Source organism: Delphinapterus leucas, chromosome 13, assembly GCF_059928025.1.
Source record: "Delphinapterus leucas isolate spDelLeu-1000000601 "Yukka" chromosome 13, BTC_Dleu_Yukka2, whole genome shotgun sequence".
In the NCBI taxonomy this organism is placed as follows: domain Eukaryota; kingdom Metazoa; phylum Chordata; class Mammalia; order Artiodactyla; family Monodontidae; genus Delphinapterus; species Delphinapterus leucas.
This window is the reverse complement of record NC_143141.1, coordinates 8,516,057-8,531,690: the sequence shown is the minus strand read 5'-3', so window position 1 is coordinate 8,531,690 and position 15,634 is coordinate 8,516,057. Positions and strand designations below refer to the sequence as shown.

At 49.6% G+C, this 15,634-nt stretch overlaps 1 protein-coding gene across 4 annotated transcripts in view; it reads right to left on the bottom strand.

The window, feature by feature from the left end:
• Positions 1-171: 171 nt before the first annotated feature.
• CRACDL (CRACD like) overlaps positions 172-15,634 on the bottom strand; it is a 124,237-nt gene continuing 108,774 nt past the window's right edge. Inside the window, exons 6-9 of one of the 4 annotated variants that reach the window (XR_016395338.1) lie at positions 6,492-6,664; positions 5,314-5,458; positions 3,893-4,287; positions 172-3,696 (exon numbers count right to left, since the gene is read on the bottom strand). Coding sequence is in view for 3 of the 4 variants with exons in the window: in XM_022599195.3 (XP_022454903.2) it covers positions 4,145-4,287; positions 5,314-5,458; positions 6,492-6,664 (461 nt within the window). In the remaining variant the exon portion in view is untranslated. Of the gene's footprint in view, positions 4,288-5,313; positions 5,459-6,491; positions 6,665-15,634 lie in introns of all 4 variants that reach the window. The other 3 variants (XM_022599195.3, XM_089922669.1, XM_022599196.3) reach the window with 3 other exon arrangements.

Here is a 15,634-nt window from a genome sequence, read left to right as displayed (position 1 = left end):
ACTTCTCTCCACCTCCTTCATGACTCTAGACCATGATGATCCCACACACCACGGCAACAGCCTTCTAGCCTCCTGCTTCCACTGTGTCCCCGCACAATCCATTCCCACCCATCAGCTACAGCCAGCTTCTTAAAATGTAAATCCCATCCCCTCCCATCACTCCCCTTCACTTGAGGCAGGAGATAGATGAGCCCCAGGCTGAACAGTTTCTCCCCTGTGGACAGAAACTCCATAATGGGAGAAACCCCATAAAAGCAGGATGATGGAGGAGGCTGGGCCCTGCTCAGATAAAAGACCATATATTCTTCATTCTCAAAGTCAAGGAGACCTCCTCGACTACATATGTGCAGAAATGCTCCTTGGAGGTCAAAAAGGGAGGGGGTGCCACCTCATAGTAAGTGACGTCAACCTATCCATAGATTCTTCACTAGAATCCGTCTTGGCTAAGAGATGCACACGCACACAGGGGAGGACCCTGACATAAATCAAATATGGACTCAGAACAAGGCAAAGCAAGATGACTGGTCAAAGGAAACCCAGAAGAAACGCCCCATAAAAGTGATTCAAACTACTACAAAAGGGCATGATTCTCTCTCTGAGCCCACCAGGGTGTCTATCCACACGTACTATACTCTTTTCCTCCTAATAAACACTTTATTACTTTATATACTTGTTTCACTACTTTATATACTTGTTTCACTACTTTATATACTTCACACACTTTATATACTTGTTTCAGTACTTTCCATCTCTATGTGGAAATTCATTTCTACACAGCTGACAGGCCAGGGCCTTGTCACTGGCCACTGGTCCCTGGTGGTCTGGTGGCTAGAATTCAGCGCTCTCACTACGACTACGTGACCTCAATCTCTGGCCGGAAACCGAAATCCTCCTTCAAGCCACTGCAGGCCGAGGCCACCCAAGATCACACTGACTTCCCAAAGCACTCAGAACAAAATCTGTCTCCCCACATGACCTGCTTCCTGATGTCCACACCTGCTTCTTCCCCTTGTCCTGCACATGCCAGCTACACTGTTCTTGAACCGGCCAAGTTCAAGGGCCTGGGACTTGGTTGAGTGGTTCCCTCTTCTCCAAGTGTACTCCCCCAGATCACTGCATGGCGGGTTCATTTTTATAATTAGGTCATCTCTCGAGCAAACCCTTTCCTAACCACCCGATCTTCAGGAGACTTTCGGCCACAACCAAGTCCCTCTGTTTCAGGCTCACCATCGCACCTACTGCTATTGTTCCATGTTTTTCTCGGGTTTCACGGTTATTTACTCAGTGTGCCCCCCCTTAAATAGAATGCATGTTGCCCATTTGCTCATCAGGGTGCCCCCAGGCCCTGGTAGAGCACCCGCACACTGGTGTTGACTGAACGAAGTGAAGGAATGAATGGGAACACCTCACAGTCCGTGTAGGTGCTCATGATTATAAAGTACAAAAGAACCCTCACACTTTCTCCAGTCCTTTTAAGGAACTTTAGGGTGGGAATCAAGATGGCCACCAGGGAAACATCACGAGGTACGCTTGTCTCCAGGATATATGTCTTAGTCTGGTTGGGCTGCTGTTAACAGAATGGTTGGCTTATAAACACCAGAAATTTGTTTCTCACAGTTCTGGAGGACAGGAAGTCCAAGATCCAGGTGCCAGCAGACCCAGTGTCTGGTGAAAGCCCTCTTCCTGGTCTGTAGATGGCCACCTTCTCACTGTATCCTCACACGGCAGAAGGGGCAAGGGAGCTCTCTGGGGTCTCTTTTATGAGGGCACTAATCCCATTCATGAAGGCTCCATCCTCATGACCTATTCACCTCCCCAACGCCCCACCTCCTAACACTGTTACACTGGGCATTAGGGTTTAACATATGAATTATGGAGAGACACAAAAATTCAGTCTATAGCCATGCAGGAGCCCTCAAGGTCAAGTTTAGAGCTCCCTTGTCTGTGTTACATCTCTGAGGACACTGATGCACCTCCACACTAATGCTTTTTAAAAACGGGGATTCACTTGAGGGTAGTGTTTAAAAGCATGGGGTCTGGGGCCACTTACCAGGTGCTCTGCTATGAGGTCTTGGGCAGGTGACCTTAATCTCAATGAAATGCCTCCATTTCCTCATCTGCAAGGTAAAGATTGGTACTTACCTCCAAAGGACTGCGGAAAGGATTACAAATAATAGGTACGAAGCACTCAGAGCAGTGCCCGGGACAGAGGAAGAACTCAGTAATTGCTTACTGTCTTTCTTCTTAGGAAAAACCTGACAACCTGAAAAAAGCTGACAATTCCTTGCAGGCTTTTACCATCTCCATTTCCAGTCTAGACTTCCCACATTATCTCCAAATTTTGGCCTCTGTCTCAGCTCTTCGTGTTATGAAAGAAGGTCACAACCTCCATGCAGGGCACAGGGAGAGGTGGCAGCTGCAGGACCACCCCCACCCCCTGCAGGGAATTCTCCCAGTGTCCTAAAATTCTATACCCTCCTAACTTACCTGGTGCCAGAGAGAATGAAACCCCAGTCCTGCAACACACAGAGAATATCAACCTCTATTTCAACAAAATGGAACCAAATACTTTTGATCTTACAGTGAAATCCACTGCCTCAAAACTGTTCATCTGAAATGTTCTGTTAATAGGAGAAATGATGGTGTTGAGGAATAATAGACAACATGTATTTTTTCCTAGTTAAAACTATGCACATCTAAGCTTTTGGAGCAAGGCTGGATGGAGGGAGTTCTCGTTTAGAGCACGTTCACCAGGGAATTTGGCGTTGATGTTCTCTAAGTGAATGCAGTTAATAGATCAATTTGGTTGGGGAAAAAACAACTATCCCAGGACTTTTTCAATACAGGTAGACCTGACCACGTTGTATAGTTCTAACAGCTAGAAAATACAATAAAAGGAGCAGAACTTAGGGTATATAAAATCAAATTATATATGACGTCTTACTGATTCTGATGGCCAAATGTCCCCAGCTATACACATTCCCATGGAGATTAGCTTGTTCAAAGGAACAAATCGGAAAGCTTTTTAAAAATAGAGGTATTATGTAATTGAGACATAATTCTGAGATCCCAAATATATGCTCTTACTCTCCTGGCTTCTCCACATTCTCCACTCATGGATCATCCTGGTTAATGCACTGATAACCTAGTTTTCAACAGAAACATACAGGTTAGATTAATGAGATGTTAAAGAATGGCAACTTTAAAGGAAATTTTCTATTTTTAATATGTTGTACCAAATAGTTGTAAAGAGCAAAAAGCCTACAGTAGCTTCTGATTTTCAAAAACAAAGACCAAAATTTTACTGGGGAAAAAAAAGATCTCATACAACCCAAATCCCCAAATCAACCCAACTGAGATTTGACATGAGATCTATATTAAATGAAATTCCACACATTGCATTTAACTCAGTTGCTGGAGGACGTTCTCTCAACGTGAGTAGAAACAGCACGGAAATAACACGTGTCACGGAAGCAGGTTTGAAACCTTTTATTGAACAGGCAATGCATTGTGCAATAGTGAGGGACACAGATGCCAAGTGGAAAAGTTTAAAAATTAATTTTGGAAAGAGTCTGTGAATTGATGAACCCTGCTGTGTTCCTTCCACTCCTTCTTGGAGTAGCTGCCTTCAGGAAAACGGACCGTGTTATAGCTGCTCTTGGAAACGGCATCCCTGTTTTACCATGAATGTCATGCCTAACAGTAAACATGAAAGGAGAAGATGGGCTCCACAGGCAGGACAATGGCCAGAGACACAGCTGATCTCAGATGGAGGCGCAGACACACGTTCTCTCGGAAGGCCCTCCGAGTTCTGCATCCACGCTTCGTTTGCAATTCCTTCCCTGCCCGAGCCTTCTTTACCCTGGGGATTCTGAAAGACTCACATTCATACCTGTGGGCACAGAACCTCGTTCCTGGCCCTTTTCAATGGTTTTCTTGTCTTCGGGCACCTCTGGCCCAGGCCCTTGGCGATGTGTCCGTCCAACTTGTCTGCCTGGTTTCTTCCTCTTCCCCGAGCTCGCTCTCCCGTAACCTGATGATAAAATCACTCAAGTTTCACAGTTTGTTTGCCTTGATTTAGTGGCAGTTTTAAAGAAAGTGACCCGTCAAGATAGTGGACATTCTTTACCAGCACACTGTTAACCTATTTTATAATTTGGGGCATGTCGCTCCAAGCTTGCGACTTCTTTCTGGCAAGTTCCATCCAGGATGGCTGGTCTGTGCTGGCATAGCTGGCCCTCTTCAGCTGATGCAATTCTTTCTCCATCATCACTGCCGACTGGGCTGCTGGAGAGAAGACAAAACAAACGGAAACGTGAGAAATGAGTTTGGATTTGCACTTAAGCCTCCTGCACGCCTTTAAACTACAGGTCCAAGGTCTTAACCGTGGTCTCAAACATAAAGCCCATACACTTGTAAAGAAGATTTCAGCGTGGAATAACTTATGTGCTAAAAAGACTTCAGAGCAGGCTCAAACAGTTCCAGTGATGCAATGAGGTGAGAGAAATTTTCACAATAAAGCTGCCAGAACTGTGTGTGTGAATATTCTTAACACTGCTGAACTGTACACTTGAAAAAGGGTTAAGATGGTGAATTCTGTTATGTGTATTTTACCACAACGCAAACTAAATCTAAAAATACTGATACATGCCACAACAAAGATGAACCTAGAAACATTATGCTCGGTGAAAGAAGGCAGGTACAAAAGAACACATATTTTATGATGCCATTTATAAGACATGTCCCAAAAGAGGCAAATAGAGAGACAGAAAATAGAGAGCTGTGGGGTGGGAATGGTGAATGACTGTAAATGGGCATGAGATAGCTTTTTAGGGTGAGGGAAATGTTCTAAAACTGGACTGTGATGGTTGGACAACTCAGTAAATAGATACTCACTGAACTGTGTGCTTAAAATGGGTGAGTTTTTTGCCATGTAAATGATTATGTCAATAAAAGCTGTTTTAAAAAAATCAACGTGGCAAGTAATTCAGAAAAACAAAACAGAACAAAACATGGCAGGACCGGGCTTCCCTGGTGGCGCAGTGGTTGAGAGTCCGCCTGCTGATGCAGGGGACACGGGTTCATGCCCCGGTCCGGGAAGATCCCACATGCCGCGGAGCGGCTGGGCCCATGAGCCATGGCCGCTGAGCCTGTGCGTCCAGAGCCCGTGCTCCGCAATGGGAGAGGCCACAACAGTGAGAGGCCCGCGTACCGCAAAAAACAAACAAACAAACGAACAAACAAAAAAACCATGGCAGGACCAAACCCGGAAATGCATTTCAAAGTGTTCAGTACTATTTTCGGGTTTCATACCCAAGTTCTGATGGGACAAGGAGATCCCTCTTTGCAGCCCCTCCTGGAGGTGGAGCTTTGTCCCCTGCCTCTGGTCCACAGTGGGCTTGGCAGGGGCCATCAGGAAAGACTTGCTGCGGACGAAGTCGGCTTGCTTCACGGACTCCTGTGAGGACGTAAGAAAGACACACGCTGTCCTGTCACCTGAGATTCAGATGGGGACAAACCTAACCAAAGACAATGAGCCACAGGGTTTTTCTGCCAACGTGAATCATGCTACTGGCACTTTCTCAGAGGAGCTCTGCTTTGGGTACTGGCTGCCATCTGGCCTCCAGGATGCTGGAGTCCACTCGTGCAGGCCTCCTGGGCACACACAGGCATCCTGGCTTCTGCCCTGTCCCCAGCCCTGGCCTCAACCCCAGACGTCAGGCAGCAGGGTTCCATTGGAAAGGCAAAATTAACTGTGTTTGGAAATAGTTTTCGAGACTTTTATGACACTTGGTATGATCATGGATGCCGGGGTCACTGGTGAATATTTGTTTTATGAATTCCCTAAGCCTGCAGGAGGGTTTCCAAGCTTGGGTACGATTGTGGTTTTGGTTAGAACGGAGAGAAGCAGGTTCTACTGCAGCCTCAGGCTCACTTCCCCGCATGGCTGAAATGTGCTTTGGGATTTACCATGGCAACTGGGGGAACACAAAAGCTGTGAGTCTCAGCCTGCTTCTAAGAGCAGTCGTTTGGGTTTGGTAACGCTGTTTTCAGTCCGGAGTGTAAAACGGAGCCCCAGGTTCCAGCCCTGCAGTCCTAGGTGAGGAATAAGGACCCCAGCGGGTGGCCAGTGTAGCAGCAAAAGCAGAACTCGGTCATTATTGCAAAATGAGTCGAGATGGAGCTGTTGACATGGTCGCCTAGCGTCCAACTGAGAAGTTATTTTAACCCCGGTCCATCTCTCCAGATGCTGAGCTGCGTTGCCAAGGAGGCCAGGAGCACAGGGCTGTCTCCGCTGCCTGAGTGATCCATGGCTTCTCTGACGCCTTAGCCGCCCAGCACATGCATAGGGCAGACAGCAGCAGTCATCACAGGCGACGGTCCCTGTAATGACCGTGCAGGGCATGAGGCCATCATGGGGTCCCGGGTCCCAGCCCCGCCAGGGGCTCTCCCCTGCATCCACAGGGACAGGGAATGTTTGCTCTAAGCACCTGGGTTCTCTCGGGCGCCTTGGCTGGCCTTCCTGTGTCAGACTTCAAGGTTCCGGCCCCAGGCTTGTCTTCCTGGCTGGATGGCTGCTCCGGGGCCCCTCGCCGCTTCTGTCGCCCGGCGGTGACCCAGGGCGGCGCGGGCTGGCCGTCGGTCCCAGGCCCTGCTGCCTTCTCTGTGGGTAAAGACACAGGTTATGCAAAACAATCCTAGTCACCTTCAGCCCCCCTGTGGCTTCTCCCACCCAGAGAGCACGGCACAGGGGCTCTGGGAGACAGTGGCAGGGAAGGAGGTCTGGGAACCTCTCTGGTGACACTAGTACTTTGTTTTCAGGGACTTTGTTTTCTCAGTTAAAGACAAATCAAAGAGATTATGCTCCTCCAGTCTGAGCCACAAAGAATCAAATGCAACTGCTCCTATACACACATTTTAAAGTCACCTTCCTCCTATGGGATACCTTAGAGAATGAGATAAGAGTCAGTACATAATAAGGTCAGGTTTCTTTAATATAGGCCTGTCACGCTAGACCAGTACATACTACCCAATACCCAATTGACCTGGGATGTTCTTCTTCTCTTTTCCTTTAGAAATTATAAGCACAACCTTCCCTTGTGGAGACTGACACCAAAAGTAAGCCGTGACTGTTTTCCTTGATGTTCGGGAGAGAAGAGAAATAATGCCTTTAAATCCAAAACATTTTGCTCAATTTCCTTCCATGTTCGCAGTGCTTATTTTGGGCAGTAAAACTGTAGGTCATTCCCCCCCTTCCCTTGCTTTTTGACTCTTCTGTATTTTCATATTTTCTATGATGAGAATTTATTATCTTCATCAACAGAAAAAAGAAGCCAGTTTGCTTTTTTCAAGGAAATGGAATGATTAACTAAGTGGTTTCTCACAGGTCTCTGGAAAGCACCCTGAATCCAAGGGTTCCCCATGAGCTGTCCTCTCTGAATATTTGCCAGCCAGCCCACAAAGCAAGTGGACGGTTACCTCCATCCCCACCCGGCTCCTTCCTGCTTCCCGTGTCCACAGGGCAGCCCCGCCAGCAGGTACAGGCCACACCCGGGTCACAGCCACACGCAAGGGCGGCCAGGATGAGTCAGCGCCCTCATTCTTTGTGGCCTGACAGATGCCACCCCTTGTTCTGGCTTGTTCAGAATTTTACTCTATTTGGTTTGGCTTCCGCCTCCAGTTCAACGTGGAAGTCCTCTTCTGCCAGTCCCCTGGTCACCAACGAGGGGCGAGGCACAGAGCCACCGCCCTGCGAGCTTTGGCCTCCCGGCAGGTGGAGAGAAACCTTGGGCTTCACATGCACTGACCTGTCCTTGGCCCCTGCAAACCCTGCTCCGTCTCAACTTACCCCCTTGTCCCCTCCGGCCTCTCAGGCTCTCCCTGGCCTCTGACCACTTCCCCGTTGCTTTGCAAAACACTTGGGTCTCCCACAGCTCAAAACAACAACAACAACAAAACATCTCCAGGAGCCTCGCCACCCCCTTGGAGCCCCATTCTCGACCCTCCTCTGCCCTCAACTCCAATGGCTCCTGCCCGTGCCTCTTCAGCTCATCCTGGATCCTGACACAACGTGAGCGCTACGCTCTCCATCCACCCAACCACTGGACCACAGATCAGAGGACTCTCCCATCCTCCGGCTACTTTACCCCTGAAGCTCGGATGTGGCCATATAACCCATCCTGGAGGCCTGTCCACCTTGGGCATCCCCTCTGCAGGTCCCTGCTGGACTCTTGCTCCTAAACCTGGAATTTCTCCTTGTTCCCAACCCTCAGCCTTTTTTCTCTTCTTCCCCAAATGTTCTCTGTTCCACTCCTGACCTTCAACACTCAGATCTGCTCAGATTGCTTCCAAATGTGTAATCCAGCCCTACGTCTATTCTTAGCCAGAGCCCAGCATTTCTACTCCCCGTCCGCCTTCCTTTCTTCCTCCCTCCCATTCATTCATTCACTCACTATTTGCTATGGGCAGGATTGTGTTAAATGCTAAGGTGAAAGAATATAAAAAACCTGTTTCTTCAAAGAGCTCCAAGTCCAGTGGAGGAGACGAAGCAAAAACAAGTCACTCAGTGGAAACTGGAAAATGCTACACTTCACAACGTGCTGTGTAGACACAGGGTAACACTGGTGGGTAGGACCTGAGGATGCTGTCTGTGGTTGGGACCTGGAGAAGGAACCTTCTAGGCTGGGCAGAGGGGTAAGGAAAGGCCTCCCACGTGGAGCGGGCAGAAGACAGAACTGTCAGCACGCCAGCCCAGAGGGGCTGCAACGCAGGCTAGGCCAACTGAGGGGGCCTTCCTGGCCTTTTTCTTATCTATAACGGGGAGCCACAGGGCTTTAAACCCTGGGTGTACTCTGGAGGCTGCGTGAGGAGTAAGTCTGAGCAGGCGGACAGCGGGCTGGAGGCGGGGGGCGAGGAGGGAGGCTGTGGCCACGGTCCAGGACAGGCTGTGAATCGGATCGGGGCCCTGTGGTCCTTGCCTCCCATGTCCTCCGCCTGCCTTTTGTCTGTGGAAAACCTTTAGCCAAAGAACAAGTTTACTCCGAGAAGTGAGAAAATGCAGAAACAAAGGAAAACAGTCAAAGGGGACCAAATAATAATAGTTGAGTCAGTAAGCAAAGCCAAGGACCTATAGCTCCTCCTCAAGGGTTACAGATAATATTCTGAGCCGTCTCCTGTGAGCTGTCTTATAGATACTGAAACCCTCACCAGGTGGAAGTTCCATGACACAAGCTGCCACAATTCCAAGAACTGGCCTCAAAGACATGGAAACAAACCGACCCCAAAACCAAAGATTAACTGTACCTAAAACAATCAAGATGACGCTGGTCAGACCACTGATGACCAATTTCTCAATGACCGTCAGAGCTGCCTGTGCTGTTTCTGCGTGTAGCCCCTGCGCTCTGTCTATAACAGCTCTTGCTCCCTGACTGTCAGTGGGGGGGAGTCGGCCTTTGGACAGGTGCCCCCTACCCCAGTTGCTGGCATCCAAAATAAAGCAAACTTTCCCTTCCACCAACCTGGCCTCTTTAATGGCTTTTGAGAGGAGAGCAGCCGGACCCCGCTTTCGGTTGCAGTTGGACACTGGCACCAGGATGCCAAGTTGGCACCCGGATGCCATCTCCTCTATGAAGCCTGTTCTGGTCACTGAGCTGGACATGCTCTCCCTCCTAATCCTCTGGAACTCTATTGAGACATTTGCCCCGACACATCTGCCAGATGACCGTCCACCCCACTGACATATGCTTTCCTTATTATTATTTTTTTAATTTGTTTATTTTATTTATTTATTTTTGGCTGCATTGGGTCTTCGTTGCTGCACGTGGGCTTTCTCTAGTTGTGGTGAGCGGGGGCTGCTCTTCGTTGTGGTGCACGGGCTCTAGGCACGCAGGCTTCAATAGCTGTGGCTTGCAGGCTCGGTAGTTGTGGCTCACGGGCTTAGTTGCTCCGCGGCACGTGGGATCTTCCCGAACCAGGGCTCGAACCCGTGTTCCCTGCATTGGCAGGCAGATTCTTAACCACTGCACCACCAGGGAAGCCCTGACATATGCTTCTGGTCATTAGAACTTATTTACTAAACAAACACATGCCAGAGACTACATACCAAGTGCTGTTCTAATATCAGCTTATCTACAATGTAATTTTACGTTTTCTTTCTTGTCCAGAGAACCCAGTGATTGCCCGGCACACAGAAGGCAGGCTGGGTGGCTGCGTATTTTACAGAAAGTCTGCATTTCCCATCCCTCATTCCAGAGGGTCCTCACAATCTGTCTTTCTGGATTTTTCTTAAAGGGGCCCTTTCACTTCCTCTTAGATCTTTCCTTCATGCTCAGTGGCTGGTTGTGCCCTCTGCTCTCTTTTGGCCCCAGATGTCTGGTCACACGGTCCTCCCAGTAATACCCAGCACGTGCTGGGCTTTGCTGCACCACAGGGAGACTGGAGAGAGGGCTTCGACTAGGGCTTGAAACTCACTACTTCAGTCAACAAGATATTCTAATGCTTCAGTCAAGACTAAGTGTACTGGAGACAACATTTCCATCCTGGGCTTTAAATCAGAGGCAAATGGCGGCTGGCTGTGCAAGGCCAAGGCGGCCCCGGCATCTCAGCGCTCCAGCTGGCTGCCCGGCCCCCGGGGGCTCAGTGTCGGGCTCCTGACACTGCTGTCGCTCTGACCGTGACGGCACTGACACGGCTCTGATGAAGTCCTACGCCATGCAGCTGGATGACCCATATGAGCCAAAAAGAGTCTTTTACAACGCACTGGAGAAAGTTGTATGGAACAGGGCATAGGCAGCGTTCCTACAGATCGTGGGGAGAGGAGGCTGGGGACCCCGAGGGTGGGACTCTAACAGGGATCTACACCCCCTGTGACAGCCAGGACACAGCTGGGACTCGTCAAGAACACCGTCTCCTCGTGGAAACAACCTACGTGTCCATCGACAGATGAACGGATGAAGAAGATGTGGTGTATATACACAACAGAATATTACTCAGCCATAAAAAAGAATGAAATAATGCCATTTGCAGTGACATGGATGGACCTAGAGGTTATCATACTAAGTGAAGTAAGTCAGAAAGAGAACGACAAATAACATATGATATTACTTATACGTGGAATCTAAGATATGCCACAAATGAACTTATCAACAAAACAGAAACAGACTCACAGACATAGAGAACAGACTTGTGGTTGCCAAGGGGTGGTGGAGGGATGGAGTGGGAGATTGGGGCTAACAGATGCAAACTACTATATATAGAATGGATAAACAACAAAGTCCTACTGTACAGCAAAGGGGACTACATTCAAAATCCTGTGATAAACCATAACGGAAAAGAATATTAAAAAGAATGTATATAAATGTATAACTGAATCACTCTGTTGTACAGCAGAAATTAGCACAACACTGGAAATCAACTCGACTTGAAAAGATAACTTAAAAAAAAGAAAAAGAACACCGTCTTCTGAGTGAGAGGCAATGAGCTGTACGATGTAAACCACCACCGCTTCTTGCCCTCTGGCTAAGAAAATAAAGCAGATACTCCGCCTTAAGCTAACATACAGTACGGCAGGCTTCTTACACCTCGTAAACATTTGGTAGATGCTGCCGCTTCTGGAGCAGCAATTTTAAAGAATCTTCTCCCTTTCAGAAAATATCTTTCTTGTTCATAAAAATACACACGCACAATGTAGAAATTCAGAAAGCAGAAGCAGAAAGGAGAAAAAAGTTCTTCATAAATCAACACAGCCCAAGAGAGCTGTGTTAACACCCTGGCACACAGCTTCGAATCTCTTTTGTTACGTTGCCATCTTAAAAATGCATCTCCACGGCTCATTCCCAGCACTTCACAATATCCTCTGTGGATGGAGAGGCCCGAGTTTGCTAAGATTTCTGCTCTGAAGTGCAAGCATCGCCAGCATTCGTGACGACGAGCTGAGGCCAGAGCCGTCCTGTTTCTGTCTCCCCTCCAGCCCCTCTGCCATCACCCTGGTTTACACGGAGGTGACCGTGTGCCCGGAGAGACACTAAGGGGACCGCTGGGGGTGGGAAGGGGACCCTGGGCACACATGGGCCTCACCCACACTGCGGGCTCCCTGTATGAAAGTTGAAGGTTTTTTTAAAAGTATTTACGGATCTACTGTCAGTCTCACCTGACACGGACAGCTCCTGATCTATACAAGCGGGCAAAGCCTGCTGTCGCTCTGTATCGGTTCTGGCTGTGAGCCAGGCCGTGCGATGCTACCAGAGAACTTGGGCTTTTAACGCTCACGTGAGCATTTGTAAAGCCGTGCCGAGCATTTTAAGAATGAGAAAGGGTTTCTGGCAGAGAAAGCCCCCATTTTTAATAATTGCCACGCGGCTGTGTCCTAGCTCCACCTCCGAAGGAAACTTACCATTCCTTCCTCTGTTCATCCAACAAACACAGTCAGCCCTCGTCCAGGAATTCTGTATTTGACAATTCGCCTACTCGCTAAAACGTATTTATAACCCCCAAAATCAATAGTCCTGATCCTTCAGGGTCATTTGCAGACGTGCACAGAGCGATGAAAACTTTGAGTCCTGGGATGAACACGTTCCCAGCGGATGTGGAACAAGGGGATGCTTCTTTCATGTTTCTGTTCTCAGGCTGTAAACAAGGGTCCTTTCACAGTGTACTTAGGGTCACATTTTTTGCACTTTTGTGTTTTTTCTTGGTGATTTTACTGTCTAAAATAGCCCCCATATCTACTGAAGTGCTGTCAGGTGCCCCTAAGCACAAGAAGGCAGTGATGTGTGTTATGGAGAAGACACGTGTGTCACACGAGCTTCATTCAGGTGTATGAGTTATACTGTTGTTGGCTGGGAGCTGGATGCTCATGAATCAACAATACATATTAAATAAGCTGTCTTTAAACAGAAACACACATAAAACAAGGTTATGTATCAATCACTTGAGAAAAATGTTGTGATTGCGCGCTCACAGGAACCTAACCCTTTATTCCCCCTGGAGCGATGGCTCACGACTCGCTAATTCAGAGTTTGTGGTGACTTTATAGAACACAGCTACCGTGAAAAACGAGAATCAACTGTACTGGGTGAGCACAGGCCCCGTGGGAGATGCTGAGGCTACAGAGAGGAAGGATATCTCTAACCCAGTGCACCCCTCCAGCGCAGGCACGCAGGCTCTCCTACCAGAGCGACCAGGGATAGAGGGGACCTTTCACTGCTGACACGTGGCCACCGTCCGGGAATGAGTTCTAGAGCCCACTGGAAGGGGCACCGAGGGGCCTCCGGGCGCTGGTCTCATTCTGTCTCCTGGTCTGGAGTGTGCTCCGTGTCTGAAAATCCATTGAGCAGCACGTGCCCGTCTCTGCATGTATGTCATTCTCCAATCAAAAGTAAAAAACCAGGACAAAAACACAAAAGCCACTCTAAGAGAATCACAATTCACACAGTGCTTGGACAGTGACCTGGAGAAGGATCCAGCTCCCCTCCCATCCACTTCACTTCCCTGCGGGCCTCCACGCACCTGGAGTTCCGGGACCATCTGCTTTTTCGACTGCTGCCCTGCACCCCCCTACTGTTGCTTTTCCATTCTCCAATGGTTTACCCTGAATCCCTCTTCTGCTTCCATTTCCTCTCCTAAATAAGACCACAGATCAGCAAGGGCAGAGAACCTGCCTCTCTAAACTCAGTGGCCAAATGCAGCTCTCAGGGAGGAGAGCCACTGCATCTGAGAGTCTCTTTCTCGGCCACCAGGGCAAACCGGCCCTTACCCCTTTCCCTCCTTCTAAGTCAGGAGGCACTGCTGGGATCTCGTCACCCCAGCTCCCCTCTAACCTACCTTCCCTTGACCTACTCATTGACCTAATTTGCATGTGCAGGGCCGGGCATCTGATCACGGGCAGACATGTGTACTGGGGGTGGGGCCCAAGGGTCAGACACTTGGCCAAGCTCTTTGCTTGAGTTCAGGGGCTAAGCCTGGGCCTCAGCATGTGAAGGCTGGCAGACCTTGTCCCAGTGTGCAGCCTGAACCCCACACCTCACGGTGGTGACCAGGAAGCCAGCGGCAGGCTCCAAGGGTGCAGAGCTGTGATGGAGGAGCTTAGATTGAAAGTCCATTTGCTCACGCACCACTGTGTATGCAATTAAGACCGTCTCCAAGCAGAAGGCAATGACCAAAGTCCTTCTCTGAGTACAGAGACAGCTGGTCTCCATTACCTGCCAGGTGATATAACTGGGACCTTATAAGCATATGGGGATGGAAAGGCACTGTAATTCGAAAATAACTTTGAGCTCAGCAAAGGAGGAAGAGTAGTGAAACTATTATATTACACGGCATCCTCCTACAATTCAGAATGTAAACAGTCACCCCACCTTGGATTCCTGGTGGCTCTCCAGGAACAGCTGGGATTCTGTCTCGAGTGGCCACCGAGTGGCCAATCAGTGGAGGGATGGCTCTTGTCCACGGAGCTTGGATCTGCCCTCCTCTATTACACCTCCCCCTCCCAACCCCAGACAGGTAGGGACCTTTCCCCAATTCATCACTCAAGAAACGTTAACAGCTAAGGGTTACTAGGTCTCGGTTTTCAGACTAGTATCACATTCATAATGACCCTCACAACTCGCCTTGTAACGTAGAATACTTTCAATCCCCATTTCAGAGATGGAAACACAGAGTCTCACTGTGTAGAGGACTTGCTCAGGGTGACATGGCCAGTGTGTCACCAAGGGGGCACTGGACACAGGCCTCTGGATCCCTAACCTTCATTCACTACATCGCACACCGTATCATATTAAGGGGAATGACCCCACAACCTTCCCACATGTCATTCCTTCCCATCATTGTTTATCATGGAGTGACAAGCAACTGTTACTCACCCTGGCACTACTGAGGCTTGGGGCTGGATAATTCTCTGCTGGGGGGCGCTGGGGGCCTGTCCTGTGCATCGTAGGACGTTTAGCCTCCTCCCACTAGATGCTGGTGGTATCTCCCTTCCTCGCACTGTAGTTGTGACATTCGACCACGTCTCCAGATACTGCCACGTGTCCTCCGGAGCACACAGCCACCCCCCGTTGATACCCCACAACAGAGCATTATAGTGAAGACACTGGCCGCAAAGATGGTCTATACGGCCCCAAACGCCGCTTCCCCCCAGCCCCCCGGGTCACATGCCAGGTGCCTCTGGGCAAGTCTTTTGACCTAAGTTTCACCGCAGTCACTTCAGAACATGGCGTCACCTCTGGGCTGAGTCAGGGTTGTCTCCTGCCTCCTCGAATGCAGGGCATCTGAGCTGGGGGTGGGGGGCGGGTCCTTCCCCAGGGGCTGGGGGTCTGGGAAGGAGGGGGTGGGGGATAGGCAGAGCTCTCCTGTGACCGGCGCCTGCCACTGTCCAGGTGGGCTGTGTCCTGGGTGCGTCTGGCAGAGTCCCAAACTGACTCTGAGAGATTCCCACCCACCACCCACCCTGCCCGGCTAGCTCAGCTCCCCTCCACCCACACTGGCTCCTGTCCCCAGAGTCCCTGCGCCCTGTCCCTGTCCCGTGGGAGGCCCTCTCGGGATGAGGGAGGCTCCCCTGGTGCCACCCTGTTGAGCTGAGGACTCACAGAACTGCAGCTGTGACCCCTGCAAACGCTCTCTCTTCCTCTCCCCTCTT